Raw genomic sequence first — 23,979 nt, forward strand, 5'->3', positions numbered from 1 at the left:
CGCCGCCTTGCGCTTAGTAGTCGCATTTTGTTAGGGAGTGAATATTCTGTACCTAGTACTATTATATATTCTGTGGCTCTACAAATAAGATCGCGTCAGATATATTTGCGTCCATCGTTGTGTAACATATTTTTGCAGGTGACTGTACAATTAGGAGTAGAAGAAGGCAATAACAGTTTTTTAAATTAGTGTACACAGGTACCTACAGTAAACCACCAGCCAAATTACTATTAGGGTCCAAAATTAACCGGATATTTGTGTTCAGCCGTGACTATTATTTGAATGCCTTAGATCTAGAATATTTGTATAAATGGAAGAAAAAACTCAGATGAAACCAAAAAGAACATTGATATTTGGTGGCCTAGCGGTAAGAGCGTGTGACTTTCAATCCGGAGGTCGCGAGTTCAAACCTCGGCTCGTACCAATGAGTTTTTCGGAACTTATGTACGAAATATCATTTGATATTTACCAGTTGCTTTTCGGTGAAGGAAAACATGTCTTTTCCCGGGTGACAGATTATATAATAGTTCTCCGGGTCTCAAGCTATCTCCATATCAAATTTCAGGTTCGTATGGTTCATCGGTTTAAACGTGAAGAGGTAACAGACAGACACAGCTATCACATTTTAAATATTAGTAAGGATTACGCTGTATAAGAGAACAAACTACTCGCTTGGCTTCCTCTTAAAAAAATTAAAAAGTATCTTCCAAATCAGACAGTCTGTGTCTCACGGTTTTCGTCATGCTTGGCATTTCGACAAAAACATTGCCAGCAGCAGTGACATATAAAAAAACAAAAAGCATTTCAAGGGTTGCCAACACAAGTGGTACCGTTCGAGTGCTGTTTGTGAAATTACTTAATTCCACCCCAAAATGGGCACTCACCCCCAATTTGTGCCACTTGTAACGTAGCAGGGTTCCGCATTGTGGTTTTTGTCAAAAAGATTTTTTTATAGAATAATGGCGTGTCCGTAGAAACTTTTTGAATAGTGTAAGAATGCAATGAAACGAACGTAAACATGTAAATTGTATTTACCTCCTCCAGGGATTGCGCAAACTCAGATTACATGCATTTCGGACCAAAATGAAGATATTAAAACGATTTCCATTTTGCTGGAACTGGGAATTAATTCCTCGAAACGCTTTTTTTGGATCTAATTTGATTGGCCATTAGGCAAATCCTATCAATTGTTAAGATATAGCCACTCGTAAATATTAATATCATTTAATTCATTTTCGAAAGTTTTCAATACAAATAAATGTATGTCCTTAAAATGTATATCAAGCTCAACCAAGACACGCACACACTCCAAAGTTAACCTTAAGTCGTTAATTTAAGGATGCTTTTTCAAGAAGAGGCGTATGTCTCGATGTGGCGTGATAAAGAAAAATTAACCTTATTGTGGAAATCACTTCCGTAATTATTACTAATGCAAGCGCCACCGACGTCAAAGTCCTTTTTCCTTTAACACCATTTCTTTACTTACGTCACTTTAAAAATGGGAGTGCATGCAATAACCCTTATCTCTTGTGTCAGCTGTTATCTGCAGAAGCATAATATTTGGGCATGGCTCTCACTTGGAGACATGGTTTGCGGTTTATGTAGATGGATGCTTAATGACTCATCTGGAGAAGAAAAATAAACATTTAACTATAGGTATTTATTACTTGATGAATCAACCTTTTCTTGTCAGTCGTTGCTACGGTTACAGTCTCCTGGGTCACTCTTAAAACCCTCGTTTTATGATATTTAATAAGTTTTTGTCAAAAATTACATTTTTGGTACAAGCTTTTATCGCTGACTGTACTTTTCTTTCCACAGGCAACTAATACTCATCGATACAATTCTAAAAACCCCAAACACAATTAAGGTTCGTTGCTTTATCACAGAGTTCCTATGGCCGCCTCCTGTCTCCATCATCAGATCAGCTCGATGGTACCATAATATTGCATTGTCACCCGATTTAGTGAAGACACCGGTTCGAATCCGGCCACAGGAAGGCTTGGTCACTTTTATATGCAGTGGCGTAGCTAGGCGTGGGCGAATGGGGCCTTCGCCCACGGCCTCGCACTTAGGGGGGCCTCGCAAAGCCAAGCTTTTTATTAACTAGGGCAAACACATTGAAAAGGGCTTCGCAGATGTGGTTTTTGCCCACGGCTAGATTGGTTCAGGCTACGCCACTGTATATGATATCTATTTCAGCTTATAAAGAAAGTTCTTGGCCCTTAATTGCATCATCCCTTCATCTTCTCATTTCCTGCACATTACAACCGATATCCGATCCTAACAGTCAATTTAAATTACCTGTTTTCCAAATTGGCCCAAATACCGAGACCAATGCACTCAATCATCTTGCCATCTCCCTCCCATATGTGATGAAAGAGTGAGAGGTGTATAGGCTATTAATCATCTAAACGTCCGAGTTTCCTGTCGCCATGTTTTTTGCGTGTTCTTGGAAGTTCCTAGACCGATTTGAATGATGAGGTCAAGAAATATGCTTTTGTAAGGGCTATTTAATTTTTTAATGATTTGTTACCTATTAAAACGCTTGGCACTTTATTTCAGATATACTTACAGACAAGTGAAATAAAAGACATGCATGCAGGTTCATTTAAAGGGGCCCACTGACTATCAGTCCGCCGGACGATATCGGCCTGTCAGTTAGATCAAAGATTTAACAGTTCCGAACAACTGACAGGCCGATATCGTCAGGTGGACTGATAGTCAGTGGGCCCCATAAGAGGGGAGCGGACCAATAGAAAATATTTTTCATAATGTCAATATCCAAAGAGGAAAATGGGGACTATGTTTTGTTAAGCGGTCGTCCGTTATCCTCTTATTAAATGTGAGAGTAAAACATAAAATTACAAAACCAACATAAAAACCTTTCCATAACTGGACGGAAGATGATATTTGCGAAATTATGTCGACTTTCCTCAACTAGCTTATACTTATTAGACGAAATTATACTCCAAAAGGAATTCCAAGAAACAAATTAGTTGCTGTTTGCAATTAATTGCAAAATTACACATTACTGCCACCAGAGATCCGAAACGAAATATAATACACACATTCGAACTTTACTTACGCAAACTCGCATATTTTAAATTTTGCCGTATTAAAAGTGACCTTAATTCGAAGTAATAAAGTCTAAAATTCTGTAACATGAGCGAGGAAAATACGAGCTAAATAACTAGCCCATATTTGTCCACTTAACGACTTTTCAGAACAAATTATCGCCATTCCACCCCCTCTTGGAAAATAGATGTAATTTACTAACCAATAAGGTCCATTTTCAAATGGACACAAAACCTCTTGTACCCTACGAAGCGAATTCCCACTAAAAAAAGATAGGTATTATGACACAATCTGTCAAAAACCGCAATTACTGTTAATGGCGGCTTGCGCACACGACAGTGATTAAATGTTATCTTTGACAGAAACCAGATACGAGGTACCGGATACCGATACCGAATTTCGACCAATTAACGTTCGCGATAAACAAATTTGGGTGTAATTTCATAAGGAGAATAGCGTGACTTATTGCGGTGTCAAATTGGCTTGTTTCGATGCATATGCAACTGTGCTGAGTAGTGTCAGTGGCCCTGGGAAGAGTGGGAAGGTACAAGCATGATCCGGTATCTGAGATTCTAGAACCTTTTTCATGTTGTTTTTAGGGTTCCCGTACACAAAGGGTAAAAACGGGACCCTATATTACTAAGACTTCACTGTCCGTCCGTCCGTCTGTCAATAGGCTGTATCTCATGAACCGTGATAGCTATAGACAGTTGACATTTTCAAAGATGATGTATTTCTGTTACCGCTACAAGTACATGCGGCCCACACCAATTTTGGTGTCTATAGCCATAGTAGTCGCCGCCCACCGCTACGGAACGGACGCCTGCACGCGCTTGCGCCACCTTGCGGTCAATATTTATTTATTTATTTAAACTTTATTGCACATAAAATTATAATTACAAATGGCGGACTTAATGCCATAAGGCAATATCTGTCGTAAAAGACGCGTTTTGTTAAAGTAACCTTCTGTAAGTACCTAGTACTATTATTTATTCTGTGGCGATGTATGTTGGCTGTTCTCCTCTACAGGTCGCAATTCTCAAATCTCAACCGATTTTTTTTTCCCGATTCAGTGTTTTTTTTTAACGTTGGAGCCGGTTCTACAGCCCACAGAGCCACTAGTTCTACATAATTTTTTTACTTTACGCACCTCTTTTAAACGGTCTTCACATTTGATGCGGATCAACACGCCGCATCAGTTTAATAACCGCGTTAGTAAAGGTAGCATTTTTCTTACTCGCTTTTTAAAATAAAGGCATGAGTCATGACTTTTATGCAACGGAAGTTGACGACAACACATTGGCACGTGCGAAAAACCAAAAAAGTCAAAAAATATATGCGCCATGCTAGCAGGCTAGCACCTCATACTTAGTCCCCGATTTCATACAACTTATGCGTATTTTGTATAGAATTATGCCTTTTTAGGGTTCCGTAGCCAAAGGGTAAAAACGGGACCCTATTACTAAGACTCCTCTGTCTGTCTGTCCGTCTGTCACTGGGCTGTATCTCATGAACCGTGATCACACACACTCACACACACACACACACACACACACACACACACACACACACACACACACACACACACACACACACACACACACACACACACACACACACACACACACACACACACACACACACACACACACACACTGTGTCTAGGCAGTTATAATTTTCACAGATGATGTATTTCTGTTGCCGCCATAACAACAAATACTAAAAACAGAATAAAATAAATATTTAATAAAGTGGGGCTCCCATACAACAAACGTGATTTTTTTTCCTTTTTTGCGTAATGGTACGGAACCCTTAGTGCGCGAGTCCGACTCGCACTTGGCCGGTTTTTTATTTAAATCAACGCAGTATAACCGGTCCAAGCTGTCCGATCGTTTACCGAACGTCGAAATTCGAAGATTTTTCCATCTCCATCTTTATCGCTCATGCCTTATTAGAGGGACAGAGATGGATATACTAATTTTGATTTTCGATCGCGGTCCAGTATACGTGTAACTCTGGATTCGTAAGGCATAAGGGTGTCAGAAATTATGCAAAATTGAACCCTATCGCTCTGAAGCAAAGTTCAAAATCAGATGGAAAATATATTCCCTCTGCCTTATAAATGGCTTAAATAAAAGGTCACACTTTAGTGTTTCTTGTAGATGTAGAAGGTAAAGAGAATAATATGTATCGTGTTATTATAGGGTTTATGTTTGTGTCTTTGACATTTTAACGTGATAATGGTAGTTTTCGTAATGCTAAACTATAGGTTTTGAGTTTTTGTGATACCCTGTAGCCTGAAGGCTTGTTTACAAATTTAACAACTTGTTATAAAGACGATATGAGGCGCCATTCATTTATTACGTAAGACGATTTAAGGGGGGAGGGGGGTCGAAATCATCTTATTTTTTTTTACAAGGAGGAAGGGGTTTTTGTATTTCTTACGTAAGATCACAAAGATCGTTTTTTTGTAAATTTCTATGATTTTATGACGTTTAAAATAACGCTGATCCACATTCTATGCTATCAAACACGGTGCAGAGTTAGCTTTAACGGGCTCCAGTACCTTTGAAGATACAAATAAACGTTCCAAAAATGTTGTTTTTTGAAAAATACACTAAAACAAACCAAACGTGTATTAATTTTTTACTGTAGATTCTTACGTAATAAAGCCCATATAGGGGTGGAGGTGGAGGAGGGTCAGCCTTTTTTTATATATTTTTTACATAGTTTTTACGTCAAAAACTGGCAAAAATCGCCTTACGTAATAAATGAATGGCGCCTGAGTGTATTTTTCCTATTAAAAGCTTTTTTAAACCACGTTGTCGATGCCAAACTGGCTCAAGAATTTACAGTGGCGTAGCGTAACCAATCTACTGTGGGCGAAAACCATCTGCGAGGCCCTTTTCAATGTCTTGCCTAACGTAATAAAAAGGTTGGCTTCGCGAGGCCCCCCTATTAAATGCGAGGCCGTGGGCGAAGGTCCCATTCGCCCACGTCTAGCTACGCCACTGGCATATATGGGGCTGGTGTGACTCCCCTCAGTGCATGTGTGGTGACCCCGAGCAGACGGTCGAACACATCGTTCTGGAATGCCCTCTCACCAAATTCAAGGGACGGATTGAAGACCTCGCGAACCTCAGTGAAAGGGCCATCGAGTATTTGAAGAGTGCAAACCTCAATCTTTAGATTAGAATTCAATTTAAATCCAGTAACTGTAAATGCCATACGATAAATAAATAAGCTACGCCACTGAAAATTTATATGTGACCTAAAGGCCATGTTATATGAAATTCTAAAAGCTTAGAGCTAAATAAACCCCGTATCATATTAAAGAAGGTGAAATGAAAAACGATACCAAACTATGCGTAACCATACACTGGCTGACTGGGTACCCTAGCCTTGGTTTATTAACACATCCCTAGTAGGTATTAACACATCGTTAGTTTCGCGGCAATTAGAACCCACCCGTGATTAGGAAAACCGACAGACGTATATCTATCTCGCTCTACCCTATGCTGCTTTAAATGCTGGTTTAAAGAGGACCTAAGTATTCTGACCTATGATGCGGTACTGTAGTTAAGAACGTACCGGTCAAATTATACTGGACTATTTCTATCCAAATATGGTTTTCAAAGCTTGTTTGATGAGGACCAATGTATTTTGACCTATGGTTGGGTATTGTAGTTATAAACGCACAGGTCAAGTTATACTGGACGAATTTGTTATTCGCGATAGATCCATTATTCACGTCCGATTACCTACCAATGGACACAATTAACTGCCTATGTGTGAACCTTTTTGCTCGGAGATATGGTCTATTATAGCGTATTGTTAGTATGAGCTAAGGGTCATGTCACACCGGATTTTGTGGGTAAATGTATCGGGAATAGTTCTCGTTAGGCATGGTTAAGCCTGATTGCTAGCGTTTGATTCTGATCTGATTTGGTTTGTTCTGTTAAGGCTCAGTAAATTACAGTTTCATACATAGGTAATCATATTAATAGCAGTCTGCGCCGGTACGTCACCGTCAACGCAAGCTCCTGATGACACTCCTCGGTACGGAGTGAAACATGTCGAGCGTTTTTCGACTTAAAATACGTGTGACCCGTTATTAATATATTTAATATGTCTGTGTCTCACGGAAGTTTTGTTATTGAAATAGGTAATGGTATATACATAATATATACATTGGTGGAGCTTGTAACACGAGCAAATACTAAAAACATAAGATTGTAGGTGCACTACGTCTCAAGAGCTCAATTTAGGCACCCGCAATATTCACCATACAATTGTATACAAAAATTATTTTCAAAATCATACTGTTCGATCGCAGGCAAATGACTCTCTTACATGTTGGATTGAATTTTCCAAAGACATCCTTTAAAATTAGGTTCTAGTAAGAATCTTTTCTATTGGACTAGACTTCGAAAGTAAACCAAACAGTTGCTTGCTTCCTGAAAAATCTGAAAATGATAGACGCATCACCACATCCTGATCTAAATACACCCGTCACTTGATTTTAGTTTGATCATTTTTATTTAATTTTGTTTTGTTGTGTTATGTTTATTATGTGTATGGACCAATGTTGTCTGCAATAAATGATAAATAATAACAAACATCACTCATACAGGCACCCTCAACTTTGGAGAAGGTGAAATCTTTCTTTCTTCTGTATCTATATTTAAATAATCCTTTTCGGGACAACTAAATACCTTCTTGAAACTCAAAAGGCGCCTTAACCAGCCTCACAAACGACCGAACATGTTTATGTCCGTCCATAGAACACGTCCGTAAGGATTTCAATAAGAGACGACCATAATTTACAGTTATTATACGCGGTGACCCCGCAAAACACCCACCGGACCGGCGCGGGCGCTGTCAACAAAAAAACACCTAAAAAATACACACGGGAAAAAATACAAAAGTTTCCAAGACGAAAATCGACCTTAATGTACAGCGTTAGAGTTGAAAACAGAATGGAGGAATTACGGGAGCTGCGAGCGTACGATACGAAAAAGGAGCTTTATTTCAGAAGTGAGAAAGCCTAAAGTGAATTATGGTAATGAATTCCAGTCACACTCAAGCGATTTACAACCTTAAGTTTTCATGTTACGGTTGAATTTAAATTGAGGTTATTTTTTATTTTTCATAAAAGGTACGATCTCGTTTGGCGGGCGTACCTGCGCGGACGCTGCTACATTCACAGCTTATTTTATCTGTTTCTTGCCTAATGTATCTTGACCTCTACTTTTGTAATAAGAATTTTGTGATTGGGGGTCAAATTAGTTTTGTTTTTTGTTAAGGATGTGCTGGTGAATAGTACAGATGAGCGTGTATTTATGGCGCCTACGGAACCACGTGGAATGGAAGTTAAAAACCTTGTTAGAAGTTCGGGGCGTTCTAATTTGGTCTGGTTTTTTTACCGGAAATTCTGATAGAAGCTTAATTTAATCTTTGGTATCGTGACTAACTATAATGTAATACGTAAAGGGTCGAATCGAAAGCTATTTTCCTTTCTAAATTAAGTCCTATTGTTCAAGCAGTGTCGTTATTCGTTTTAAATGAGTCCCTATTGTATATATAAGATGATTTTAGTGCAATGGTATGGAGCATAGACATATATATTACTTCGTAAAGACCGGCCTTACGAGCACTACAAATGGGGCCGATACATTGGAGTCAAAATCGCATTTAGTTACACATATATGTCTATGGTATGAAGGCTCTAATACTAATGCAGCGTCAGCTAAGGTGGTGTGGGCATGTCCTCCGTATTGATGACCACCACTTGCCCAAAACCGTATTCTACTCTGAATTGGTGGAAGGCAAGCGGAAGCACGGCGGTCAGCATCTGCGTTGTAAGGACTTGCTCAAACGACACCTGAACACTTGCAACATCGACCCTGACCGTTGGGAATTAAGTAACTGTCTGTCTGTCTGTTACCTCTTCACACTTAAACTGCTGAACCGAATTAGATGAAACTTGGTATGGATATAGTTTGAGGCCCGGGACTTGGGGTAGTTTTTATCAATCATCATTATCATTCTACGCCGACAAAGTCGCGGGCAGAAGCTTATTTATAGCGGCAACAGAAATACATCATCTGTGAATTCAACTGTCTAACTATCACGGTTCATGAGATACAGCCTGGTGACAGACGGACAGACAGACAGACGGACGTTTGCAGCTAAAAGGCAATCCTAGGTCCACTTGCAATCTAGTCCCAAGAATTATATAAGGATCCCTAAAACTCGTGTACGAAACCCTCCATACATTACTAGTTACGTATTAGTATTACAGTGTTATTTTGGGAGCATCTCACAGCTTTTTATAGCCTCAGAATATCGTATAATTTATTCTACGATCGTGTAAACGGACCGATATTTGACCAAGTTAGTTACTTATCACCATTTTAAGATGGTTACCTCTTGTTATTTATTGTCTTGGGAAAGAATTGGGGATTTATGATGTTATGATGGACGAGGAACCAGATTTATATTAGCTGATTAAACTGTGCTGTCTTATTCATAAAACAAGTTTTTCTATACCAAGTTTCCAGGGAGAGTCTATGTTAAATTGTGTCTTTTTCTAACAAACAAATGTTAAAATGACTGATTGAAACACACACATTTAATTGGACATTCGCCGCCGCATTACTGCCGCGGTTATGATGTTCATTCCGTCACTCAGTTTATCAAGGATATTGACAGATACAGCGGCGGCAACAACGACGCCGCGCCGCAACAGTAACGCAGCTGCGGTTGACATACGAACGTCACCTAAAATACTGTCATGCTTGAATTGTCAAAAACATAGAGTTAATCCAAGATAATTCTGCGACGATTTTGATGGCACACGTAGTGCAAGTGTTATTTATACGTAATTTCATAGAAGTTTGGCGATTAAAATAACACTTGCACTGCGTGTGTTTTCAAAATCGTTGCAGACTTGTCTTGGTCTAACTCTAATTAATCCGTAAGAATATGGACGAAATGGAGTGTCATTGATGACACGAAAATACGACGAAACGTGCAGAGAAAAGATAGGCACTGCCTTTTGCCCTTTGTCTCGTCTTGGCGGGGGTACGGCCGTGCCCCCAGATAAATAATTATGACGATTTAATTTGTCACGTGATAGTAATAAATGCGCCCATAATTTCTCTAGATACTTTTTTAACTTTAAGGTCAATCTGGGTAAAACCGTCTTCTTTTGGCGGTGTCTAAGTACGTATACAACAGAGTTCTTGCCCATTGACGGTCTTCTTAACCATAAATTGTATATGTCTTACCCACATTGACTTTATCTAGTTGTACCTACGCAAATGTTCATGTAACATGGCCCGTAATAGCCACTTAACGGCGTATCTAAATCCCTGGACAGGAATGATCGATGCAGCAGATAATAATATTTGTGTGATATGTTTGCGATTTGACACCGCAGATAGCGTATCGGATCGTGATGCATTTTATACGGAATTGTAGGCTTTTTTGGTTTTAAAATCAAATTAGGACTGCGATATTAAATAAAAATATGATTTTGCTGAACTACTGTTATATTTTCGTGTTGTTTGGACATTCGTAAGCACCTAAATGACAGTCTAAAAGATTTAGAATTTTAGACACCTGTTCAACTTGCATCTAGACGTTTTTTTACTATCTTTTCCGTGAAGGAAGCCACAGTGAAGAAACCTGCATAGATCTGTGAAAATCCAAGTCAAATTAACCGAGGTAACCGAATAAAGATATGTTTACCCTTACCCCATGCCCAGAATTACCTATATAATTCCTTGTAAAATTCGTCAACTTTTAATAATCCTCAATAAAACGAGTCGATGTCAACAAGATACGTTATCTTATCACTTATCAGGAAGACATACAAATCACACCCGTTCCTGTTGTCAAGATTAGGTTAAACGCCGTGTTTACACGAGGTTTATCTCGTACAGTTAAAGTAACAGTAATAATGATGATTACTTATTAGTCTGAATCTGCAATCTTAATGAAAAAAAAAAACGTCACTTTTGTGATACTGACAGATCATATCCATATCACATTCAGAATACGCCGCCAGTGCTCTTTCACAAGTCAATACAACATACAGAAAAGTATGAGTAAATAAGTATCAGTAGCAATAAAAACGTACAAAAAACACATTCAAGTTTCATATGTCATTCTACTGGACATATCTTGAGCATCGCTCTTGCTGTATTGTAATTAGGGGTATAATCGATTGATTGGTAGCCATGTTGGATTGTCAGATGCCAAGATAAGGGTAATTAAGGTCCTTAAGGCAATGGTATTGGCTATCAATTATATTAAAGGTACTGAAAAATGGTAGGCTTAAAGGACGGGATATTTTTGAACAATTATTGCTAAGGTTAGTGTACACGTGACAATTGTCATGGCAGGTGCGTATGTGACAAATATGTTTTATAATACCATTGTCGATAACGTGTGTTTTTTTTTGTTTAATTACTTTTTTCGTTAGAGAAACCAAAGAAAATATAGTGTAAGTATAGAGAGGTTATTGTCATAGTACATTTTGTAGTCACAGTAAATCTACTGCCATCTTTCGACACAGGGTTACCTAAAACTAAATATGAATAAAAATATCAAAATATATACTTATATATGTATATGGGTGTTTTTTTAATTATTATTTTTAGAACGCCATATGAAATTGACCCATGTTCTTTCACTGATATCTGTAAAAATTCTTAAATATCAAACGGTGTCGCCATCTACACTAGCATAGGCCAAAGGTATGGCGCCATTTATTTGAGCAAAATTTTTTCTTGATTTTCCGAGGCACGTTTTATTCTAAGACTTTACTCATCTTATACGGTTATATGTATATATCTTTGGAAAAACTATGTATTCAACATATTACCAATCTGGACTTTCATAATAGATAATACAACTGTTTTAGAACAATTCGTCTATTTAGCCTTTGCTTTTCGTCGCATATGTCGTCATATTGTAAATTGTGTAATATTATTGAAAACTTCTAATTTGAGTAGTTTGTACGTTTAACTATGGAATTACAAGCTGTAAAACATCACGTTACGTATATGTATGAATTTATGATAATTTCTAAGATTTCTATTAAAAATTGGCGTACATATTTTGAACATACAAAACATAGGCTTGTTTATAGCCTACAAGCAAGCCTAATATGTTAAATACACTCAAATGTGCACTAATCTTTATTTCGATGTATCTTTTGAAGTGTTTCGTTGCATGCAAAATATATTTTTATTAAATTCTTTGCCTTATTTAAATATGAAATGTAATCACATATAATGTAGTAACCGTTGCCTTTTTCGTACGTAGTTATTCATGAATCATGATATTAACATATCGATTAAAAATATATCGACGCTTCAGTTTTATTTATCCACTATGTTCACAGAAACGTGGAAATAGAATACATCCGATAGTTTGGTATGGATTTATTTAGATAACGATAAATAAGTATGACCATAGTAAACTTAATCTTAACTAATTAATACCTGCCACTAATCTTGAATTTCAATTTAATACGGTTAAAAATTTTGATAGCGAACGAATTCTAAATACAAAACAGCTTTTACAGCCATACATCCTTTTACAAGACTTTTGTACATCCTTGCAAAACACCGTACGTACATTACCATAATACCATAACCCTAAAATTAACACCTGTCAACACCATGTATCGATAATGTAATCAACACACTAACGCTTTTCCCTTCTTGCGTAATCTAGAACATCTGACGGCTCCATAATTGCACATGTTCATTTAAATTCAATGTTTCATTGAATTTTTTATATGTATCCTTACGGGCCTAATTAGCATTTACGTCGCAACGTAAGCGCCGATACTACACGAAGTCTTAACCACCAACCGCCTTAGGTTCCCCTTTTCTACGGAATGACGCATGATCGTAGCTTGTAGTGTGCATCGATTAGTGTTATTGAAGTCACTTGTCGCATAATTGTCAGATGTAAAAAATAAGTTTAAGTAAGCATTGATGTCATCCAATAGGAAACTGCAAACTAGACAGCTGTAGAATATGAGGAGGAGTTATAAGTAATATATGTATAGGTTTACTTAACCAACAAATTCAAATTTCAACATTGGTAAAATATTGACTGATACATATAGGCGTTTACGATGGAAGGTAAGTTTTCACACTAACATCTTTAAAACATCGTAAGCGCCAACTCTTAAGCAAAACCAAAATGTTTACGGATTGGTGGAAAAAAAGAAAACTGATGAAACTGATGAAAAAAGCGCCTGGCGTCCATTAGCTCGTTGGTTGCACGACATTCGGAAGATCGCGGGAGCCCATCACGATCGGGATAGGTAAGTGGCATACTCGAAGAGAGGCATATGCCCAGCAGTGGGCGACCGGAGGCTAAAATAAAGATGATGATTAAACGCCAACTCTTATTTTACAAAGAACAACAAGATCTAAACATTTAAATTTTTTGCTTTTACATACGAGTAAGTACATTCGTGAAGATACAAAAGATAGCTAATATAAGTTCTTCGGTTGTATAAATTAAATTCTTATCGTGTCGACACGTGCGTATATCGCTTTTTATCGATAATTTAATTAACATGGGCACATCGTCATTGTAATCGGTATCGTTATTCTATTGAATTTGTCTCCACCTTTCGCAAATGTTTCTGCAATTACTGTCCTTTTAAGTTCTGTATTTATCATTATCACATGTCGTAGAAAAAAAATGTGTTGCGACGTATCGATTTTAGACTTTAATAACACGGACGAAGGACGAAATTAGGGTGTGTTTGTATTGGGATTAGTGCTTTTCTTCTCTGAATTGCAACATTGTATGAAAATACATGTCTTGATGTAATTAAAAACACGAGACCCAAAGGCTATTTTATGAAACAACGGTGTCGAAGTAATTAAACTTTTTTTAAATTATGTCTTTGATATTTTTTGCAGAGCAATTTACACATAGCACATTAATTTAATTTTAACTGTAACATATCCCTTAATAGGATAAGTTCAAATGTTTGTTCAGTCGCCATCAGATATATCGAAGCGGCCAAGGTGCTCACAAATATCTGAACACGCCTCTATTCACTCTATTGTCATGGCGCTAGGTGCGTGTTCAGATATTTTTGAGCACCTCGGCCGCTCCAATATATCTGATGGCGACTGTTTAATGAAGCGTAATAAATAGGAAACTAGTAGAAGCTACTAAGAAGATTAAGCTAACTTTGAAATCAAGTAACTTTATTTCAACGCATAACAAAAATTATTTCTAACTTCATTGTTTGCAGATTGACGTGGAATTATTTAGATGCAAATGTGTTTTGTTTTCTAGGCCCCGACTCAAAAAGAGGGGTGATATATGTTTGACGCCAATGTCTGTCTGTCTGTGGCATCGTAGCTCTCAAACATATGGACCGATTTCGATGCGATTTTTTACATGAAAGCGAGTTTTCTTTGCGGTGGTTCTTAGCTATGTTTGATTAAAATCGATGAAACAGTTTGAGTAATAGTAAGAGTATCAGCGGCGGTAGCACGGTCGCATTTTTATCGCTTGTCACCATGCCTGACACGTTCTAACAAATATGTAAGTGCGAAAGTGACGGGCATAGTGACAGGCGATAAAAATGGAACCATGCTGCGCCCGCAGCTCTTTTCCAAAATGATGTAATGCAATTTTGGCATAAAATGGATTTTTGACGTTGGGTTTTTTTTTAATTTTAAATTAAATAGTTATTAATATTGTCTTCGGTTACCGCGATAGTTACTCATGAAATAAAACTATGAAAACGGATTATATCGCGTATATTGAATTTATAATACATCCCGACGTTTCGAACTCTTTACAGCGTTCGTGGTCAACGGGTGACATGAGTCACCCGTTGACCACGCCAATATACGCGATATAATCCGTTTTCATAGTTTTATTTCTTAAATAGTTATTCTTAAAACAATTGGCGATTACGTTAAATTTATGTCATTGTTCAAAATATCGACACCCTAAGGTCCCTTTTTGTCATGACACAAATGTCCCGATACGTCGATAGCTGATTAAATTCCAAAACGTTGTGTTTTGACAGCGCGCCATGTTGCGTTTGACATGGCCTTAACAAGAATTTAATCAACGCTTCCGTTTGTAAAAATTCCGAACGTGCCCTGTTTAGGGTTGTCACTTTGGGAATTGGGAAATCTCTCTTTTTTTTAATACTACGTCGGTGCAAACAAGCATACGGCCCACTTGATGGTAAGCAGTTACCGTAGCCTATGGACGCCTGCAACTTCAGAGGAGTTACATGCGCGTTGCCGACCCTAACACGCCGCACCCTCGTTGAGCTCTGGCAACCTTACTCACCGGCAGGAATACAAAACTATGAGTAGGGTCTAGTGTTAGTTGGCTGTGGTTTTCTGTAAGTGTGGAAAGTGTTATATATTTGTATATATGTTGCTATTTGTATATTTGTAACTATGTAATTGGTTACACGTATAGGTTCAACCTATTTTAACTTACTGCATCTGCTGTTTAATTTTTGATTAATTAAGACGAACATAAGACGAAAAGGGACGACGTCATGTGACCGATTTTATATACGGACATTATCTCCACCAAACAAGGCCATTAGCGCCTCCTGATGGTATGGTGGTAAGCTGTAATTGTTCCAAAAAGAGCATAATTAATATTCTTCGGTAATATTGGAAACATAATTTAATGAGCAAACCAGATTGGTCTTTAAATACTTTCATTTATGCTATCGGCCTGATTCTTATTTTAATAGACGTCAAAAATTTGGTCTTGATACGATATGGATCGGATCTAATTTTTAACGTTTATTAAAATTAGAATCAGGCCGTAGGCCGTATCTTGATACCATTTCTAAAAACAAAGAAAAAAATTTTTTTTTTCAAGTCTTATTGACCAAATTGGCCACTGTTTCCCAAACTAAACAAATATATGACGAACATTTCTTCCGTCAAACGAGGCCGTTAGCGCCCCCTGGTGGTACCCTGTAATTGTGACAATCCAAAAGGAGCATAATTGGTCGCCGCGGGCATAATGCGCCGGTGACTCAGGGTTCTCAGCTCGTTGAAACTAAAAAATATCGTTTTAAAAGTTGTTTTTAGTATTGGTGGCAAATAAGCGTACATCCTGATGGTAAATGGATGCCGTAGCTTATGGGCGCTTGCTGTTCCCTTCCAAAAGGAGCATAATTGATCGCCGCGGGCATAATGCGCCGGTGACTCAGGGTTCTCAGCTTGTTGAAACTATACAATATAGTTTTTTGAAGTTGTTTTTAGTATTGGTAGCAAATAAGCGTACATCCTGATGGTTAACGGTTGCCGTAGCTTATGGACGCTTAAAGTTGAAGGTTGAAGTAATATCGTTACTACGACTAGTCGGATCAGGATTAATATAATAAAAACTACGTGTTAAGTATAAAAAATAAGTGCACCTTAAAAAAAAAACTTTTAAATCGTCGTTGAACAAAGGGATTCTGCAAATTTACTCAGGATAATGATAATGACGGACTACAAATTAAATGGTTTAGCACTGTAAATTAAATTTTTGACTACAAAGTGGCAAATACCTGTATAAAAAATCTATTTAAATATAAACTAATATTGAGACGTCAACTACTCTTTATCAAGCAACATTCACTCGTATCTCTAACCAGTTATTTGCCCACTATATTTTCTTTAGAACTTGGCCAAGACAAACAAATCCCCTTTTCGATCCTAAGTTGATTTGTCTCCACAAACATTTGTTCTGGTCAATCAAATGATTCTCTCCTTTCACACTTATTTCTTTAAGGGTTCCGTAATACAAGTTTGCCATACGCAACCCTATTGGTCTCACCTTGTCTGACTGTTTATATGTCAGCTTTCTGTTATACAGTGTGGAAAAAAATTATGGGCCCTGGAGGAAAAGTACCTTAACTTTTACTAACATTTATTCAGCAAAAACCTTAAAACCTTAAGTTAGCTCATTTTACTTAAAGGAAACATTTTTTTTAAGGAACAAAACTGCATTATGCAGAGAAAGAAACATAACTGCATTCTACTTTAGTAGATATTAGCAATTTTCGAAATTTCCCCATTTTCTTTATTCACTTTACAGATTTGAGTTTGTGGCGCGTGAATATACTACAGTAATAGTTATTTACGATACAAGTGCGGAAAAGAGGAAATTCGAAACGAGTGGCGATGAATTAAAACACGACCGCAGGGAGTGTTTTAAATCGACACGAGTTGCGAATTACCTATTCGCACGTGTATCGTACAACGTTTTACAGTACATATGGCCCTTTAAACTTTCGACATATGCACGAAAAGTGCTATTTGACGCACTAGTGCGAAAAAGTAGCACCATATGTACTGTAAACAAATTAATGACTTTATTATTCGTTTTGACTTTTAATGTTGTCAGTGTCAACCCTACTGCACGCATGGTCGGCTGCACACTTACTTGTGGGAATCACGCCGTGTCTAGACACCTTTTTACGCTTTTTTCAATACTGCCTACTTTCTCTACGTACAATCTGTAATCATATGTAATCTGTGGTAATCCGTTATCAAGACACCGATCGAGCGGCGTTCGAATTTTAAAAATTTAAACTCGATTTCATCAGCCTCAGTGTTTCTCGCATTTAGTATTGGTGTGAGCGAGATGTAACATGAGTAATGCTATTAATATCAAATTAACAACAGTTATTATAATGTAGTTTGAATGGTGCTCCGGGTTGTAATGTGGGATTTCAGGTGTTTAATTCATGCTACTGAGAAAATATTAGATTTGGGTACGTATTTTAATTTGTAGGTGTAAGTACCTTAGTACAGTCAGCAGCAGAGAGTGGTGCGCCCCCCCCCCCCCCCCCCCGACCCTCCTGCATAGAAATTTGTTTGCATTTTAATGTTATACATTGTATGGATATGACAGCTGTCAAGTAGCTCGACATGTTTCGATCCAATTTACGAGGATCGTCTTCACGGAGCAACGACACGTCTTCACTGGTCGAGGTCTCCCAGGACCCCAGGTCAGGAGGAGGAAGGAGGTCTGGTGGAAGTGCTGGGTTCTGGGTAATACGTGAGTGACCCGTTTTACGAGTAAAATAATTTAATATGTTTGAGTCTCACGGGAGTTTTATAGTTAAAAATGACAGCTGTCACCGTACCCAAGCTATGTGAAGAATACTATTGTGACTGGTCTTTATTCTGATTAAGAAAAGAACTGTAAATACCTACACACATTTTTCCACACAGGATTTAAACTTTGACAGTTTTGACACATTTTTTTTTGTTATTTTAGCTTGACGCAGTTTTTAGCTGTCATACCAAACCCACCTCCAATGAAAAGATAATATAATAATAAGTTAATAACGACTATTATTATCACATTATTAATATTATTCTCTCCCCCAAAACAAACCTAAAAACAATTGAAACACGATGATCAGGAATCTCAAATACCGACAAGCATGGAAACCCAATCATCCATCCAATAATGACCGATCTAAAAAACCTGATACGCCTGATATTCTCAATTACAAAACACTCTATCTCCCATACAAACTCCAACTACTTACGACTTTTCCAAAAATAGGTAAAATAAGTTACGAAACGACCTATCTCCCAAATAAACCTCGACTACTTACGATTTTTCCAAAAATAGCTAAAAGTAACTACGTAGAAACGACGGATGTATAGAGCAAGTCAAGGGCGCTTACGACGTTTTAGAGTGTGCTGGTCGGAATAGGGATGTGCCCCTGTTTGGGGTAAACACGTGCAAGTGGGGCTAACTGATTCGGACTCATCCAATTACGAGCGTCCTTATGTATGTCTGGGGCACTATTCTGAGAGTCGTAGTAGCCTTCGACATTTATTTTATCCCCTAGCCGCCCAGAGGCCTATTAAAAGGTCTGCCGTTCCATTCTATTTTGACAGAAATTATTATACTCGAAATCTTAACAGCAAGCTGACAACGCTGTAGTTTTTGATAGGGCATTTTTTTATATCACGTCGGTTGCAAACAAGCATACGGCCAGCCTGATGGTAAGCAGTCACCGTAGCCTATGGACGCCAGAGATATTACATGCGCGTTGCAGACAGTTTAAAAACCTGAACACTCCTTTTTTGAAGAACCCCATACTGTAGCTGTAAAATACATTGTTTAAATTGTGTAATGTACGGAACCCTCGGTGCGCGAGTTCGACTCGCACTTGGCCGGTTTTTTAAATGAAGGCATTATCATTTTTAATCAATCATCCCATTTTTTTAACAAGGTGGTACAGAAAGCAGTCACACGATGTGGATGCTTCATACGATGCTATAAGTATCAGACAATGCCTACACACAGCTAAACTGTGGAATAAACTGTCGCCTCCGGGTATTTTCGGACCGATACGACCTTCAAACCTTCAAAAAAATAGCTTACTCCCATCTTCAAGGCCAGCAATCCCTCTGGTGTTGTAAGTGTTTATATGAGACAGTTTGCTTACCACCAGCCGATTCGTCTGCATTTTTGCTTTCTATATAAAAAAAAGGTTGTTCATCCTAACCTTGAGTACTTAGCGTAAAATCTCCGCATAATCATCCCATCCATGGAACTACAGTTACATTTCGATTGTCGAGCACATGCCGCTCAGAATATCCCCCCGACAATATCACTTAAGGTGTCGAGATTTCAAACGGCCCATTGGTTCAGTAATGGCACAAATAGAGGAAATTCGGCATTTGGATTAATGTAAGCGGAAACCTGATTTGTTATCGCCTATTATAACATCTCGATTCGAAAATAACATAAGTATTGACTGATTTTATTGTTAACTGTCCTTTTGTATATTTTGTCTATATTATTCTGAAAAATATTGAGTTGATCTGGATTCTTGATGCTAATAAAATTATGATATTTTATAATTGATGGTTTCATTATTTTGTATGTAAATCGCATGGGAGAATACGGCTTTTAAAGTTTAACTAAACGTGAAAACATCTGTGGCTTTCCATCACAGAAGGGTCCTTATGTTTTAAATGCAATAAGGTCCTTATTGCACATGAAGCATAAGGACCTTACTGTGATGGAAAGCCACATTATTAAAATCAAATACCTAGACTTGTACAGAGGTGTTAATATAATTATTAACGATGTTCACTGTCATATATTGTCGACATAAAACACTTCTTCAATTGAGTTAGTACTTTATATAAATGTTATATTTATTGTTTATAGGTTGTCTGGAAGAGATCGCTCTTAAGCGATAAGACCGCCTGTTGTTACCTCGTTCCAATTGTGTTTGTTTATGTTTCTGTACAATATGTATTGTATTAATGTTATAATTTTTGTTTCAGGAAAAGTCAGGAGAGCCTTACTCGGGCAAATTATCGGTGAAGTCGGATCTTAGTCCTGTCTTTGGTAAGTTTACAATTTTCTTTTCAAAACTAGAACTCAACTGTAGTCCATGGGCTACGGCAATCGCTTACCATCAGGCGATTCATCTGCTCATTTTTTTAATTATGTAAGGAGTTCCAACAGCTACAAAAACATTATGCTTATTTAGGTAACAATACAAAGCCAATTACAGATACTCACAGATAGACTTGCCTCCTGGATCATAAAAAAAAGTTTAAGGTAAATGTGGGGAAGATATACAGTTTTTGGTTGGAAACACCGTCATAAAGCATAATGAATGTGGAATGAGTTGCCTCCTGAGGTATTTCCTTTGTGCTACGACATGGGATTCTTCAAGAAGCGGGTATTTAGGGTTCTCAAGGGTCGGCAATGCTTAAGTGGCTCCTGTGATGTTGCTTACGTCCATGGGCGACGATGACTGCTTCCCATCAGGCGGCTCGTCTGCTCGATTGCTGAATATCACATAAAAAAAAAAAACTAGTATGGTATGGAATAAAAAAACTGGTCAAGTGCGAGTCGGACTCGCCCTCCGAGGGTTATGTACAAATTTATTTTTTATTAGTATTTGTTGTTATTATATAGCGGCAACAGAAATACATCATCTGTGAAAAATTCAACTGTCTAGCACGCTTGTCTATCACGGTTCATGAGATACAGCCAGGTGACAGACAGACGGACATTAGTAATAGGGTCCCGTTTTTACCCTTTGGGTACGGAACCGTAAAAACTGAGACAAAACCAAAAGGAACATCAGTATTTATACTTGTGAACCATAGTTATAGTACTGGACTGGATACAATTTGTGGCTTTCCATCAGAGAAGGGTCCTTATGCTTCGTGTGCAATAAGGACCTTCCTACCAGAATTTCTGTAGGAATTTCAGATGTAAAGGACCTTATTGCACTTGAAGCATAATTAAGGACCCTTCTGTGTTGGAAAGCCACATTTTAAAACTACCTCTAAATTATAAACGATCTTAGTCTCTTCAATAGGTACTCGAAAAACCAAAAGCTAGTTAACTCTTTCATCACCCGTAGTGATGTGAAATTGATTCCGAAGGTGGGAATTATCGCGTCCCTACCATTACCGGGAATTATGTATGTTTTATCCGAGGCTTATAATCATCTGTCACTATTCTTACATTTTCGTGTATCAGCTACGCCTCTGTAGGGATGCGGTGTCGATGTTTTGTATCGATGTTTTAATACAATTTTATCAGTATTTCTGTAATATGTCACCTACCCTCTAGTCCTTTAAAAAATCTCAAAAAAAACATATTTTAAAAATATGTGTTAGGTTATATATTGCTGTTTATTTAATACTACTGTTATTATTATATCTGTAAAGGTTAGGTAGCAAATCCCTTATGATATTTTGATTTAAAAAACTGTATTTTGAAACGTATCATAAAAGTCTTACTTACCTACTACAATATAACAGATGAAATACCCTTTTATTTATTGTAAAACAATATAAAGAAATAAATACCCTATTTGAACTATAGGTAAATTATGCTTCGTTCGTAAGTCATTACTTAATGTGGTCATTAAACGTTAAGAACCCGATAGGTGGGTTCATTTTGTATTGGAAATGGGGCGTTTGGCACTGAAAGCGTTAATAAACTTTAATTGACGATGAAAAGGACTGTAAAAGCAGATTTTATTATGGCAATAATTATGCCAAGTAAATAGGAAATATACAACACCGTTAATATTTATTTCTAGCAATATGTGTATCCATTTTTATATTTATAAGTTTCCATATGAAGTTCTAAAGTGAAATTAAGCCCAGGTATTAGACGCTTAAAGCCCTGTAGGATTTAGTCTAAGAACACAAATATGGAAGAAAAGAGAAAGTTTCTCGAGTAAACAACATTGGGAACAAAGCAAATTATTTTATTAAATATTTTGATGTCTTTTTTTTTAAGTAGTCACACTACTATATATCAAATTATAAACTGTCATAGATGTTTTAGATTAAAGAAAAATTCCTCAAGTAATTTAGACGTCCTCTGAGCACTGTGATTTTCAGAAAATTTTCTTTTGCTCATGAAGAACAGGAAAACCTAATATTAATGTTCGAATATTTTCCTAAACCTTACCTTTCTTAAATACAACTAACGTATAACCCCAAAAAGCTCTAACTTTTGACTCGATAAACCCAACATCCCATCACTAGCGCTCGTTATTTGTTGTTATTAGTGTTGTTTTTTCTTATTTTTTTCTCCGGGATTTCGACGTAACCGGTTTGGGAGCTAATCTGATCAGCTCGCCACGACTCGGGTGAAAAAACGTGCTCCGTAGGGTTGGTACCTGAGACGTTGTGATTCACTTGCTGTGTTGGTATGTGAGGTGTTAATGCTTTGATAATTTGTTTAATGAGTGAGATAGGCATTACGCCTTATTATTTTGGTTTAGATAGTAACTAAGTTAGTTCCCTAATGTTACCGTGCTGCATAGTTTTGCTTCACAAAACTTCGGCGTGGATGTAGTGGATGCACCTGTATGTTATGAAGGATTCACTAGTGCTTTTGGACCGGCTACGGTCCGAAGTGGGGACTTGGCCTAGTTTAATTTAGTGTTTAAGATTGACAGCCTGTTGCGGATTGTATCATTTGTTAGTAGGTGACGAAGCCTGCGTTGCTGATCATAAACTATGTGTTGTATATAATAAATGAATAATTAAGATTCACTAGTTATGTTGGTAATATTGTGTAAGGTGTCAAAAGTTTGGTCATTTGTTTTTTAAAACATAGTAAGCTTTATACTTTGTGTTCAGATTGGAAAACATGGGTGAAGTCTAAGTAAAGAGATTAATATGTTTTTAAGCATTTATGCGTTATGATATGATGGTAATTTTTACATGTGGGAAGGTGTTAATACTTTGATCGTGATTTACGTTGCGTTCCGTTTGACAAACATGGTTTTTTATCTGGATCATTTATTTACATCTTGATTCTGTTAAGTTTACTGCTTCACGCTTTGTCATAATTGAGTGTATTTTATCGTTATATGATTGATCATATTTTAAAGTATTATCGTTAAAAATTGGCTCCGTCGGCGTTGAATTCGAACCTGGGGGTCTTGTAGTCGGTAGGCTCTCTGACTCGGAGGAATCTTCTGTCAAATAAGGTCAGTACGAGTAAGTGTGGCTGAGGGGTTAGTGTGGCTGGCCTTCACATTGGGGCTCGTTTACACATTGATTAGTATTTAGTGCGAGTTCATGCGTTTACCTCTAAATGCGAGTAGCAAATTTATGAACTCGCAATAAACATTACTAGTACTCTCTCCCGGTCGGTTTCGACCACGGCAACTGCTTCAACTCCGCTGCTGAAGACGTTCATGTTCATTAATCAATGCGTAAACAGGCCGCAATGTGAGGGTCAGCCGTACTTCCCCGTATTGACTTGACTAAGTTTTGGCAACCCTGCCAAAGGTGTATGTATCCGTTTAAGGCCCGTCCGAGGTGTGAGTTATGGTCCACAATTAAA

The 23,979-nt window shown here is 37.5% G+C and overlaps 1 protein-coding gene across 2 annotated transcripts in view; it reads left to right on the forward strand.

Moving 5' to 3' along the window:
- LOC134751413 (protein pangolin, isoforms A/H/I/S) overlaps positions 1-23,979 on the forward strand; it is a 209,260-nt gene that overhangs the window by 58,814 nt on the left and 126,467 nt on the right. For both annotated transcript variants that reach the window (XM_063686817.1, XM_063686816.1), the window contains exon 3: positions 20,430-20,493. In XM_063686817.1, the coding sequence (XP_063542887.1) occupies positions 20,430-20,493 (64 nt within the window). The remainder of the gene's footprint in view (positions 1-20,429; positions 20,494-23,979) is intronic.

The sequence above is a fragment of the Cydia strobilella genome, chromosome 22, assembly GCF_947568885.1.
Source record: "Cydia strobilella chromosome 22, ilCydStro3.1, whole genome shotgun sequence".
Taxonomy (NCBI): domain Eukaryota; kingdom Metazoa; phylum Arthropoda; class Insecta; order Lepidoptera; family Tortricidae; genus Cydia; species Cydia strobilella.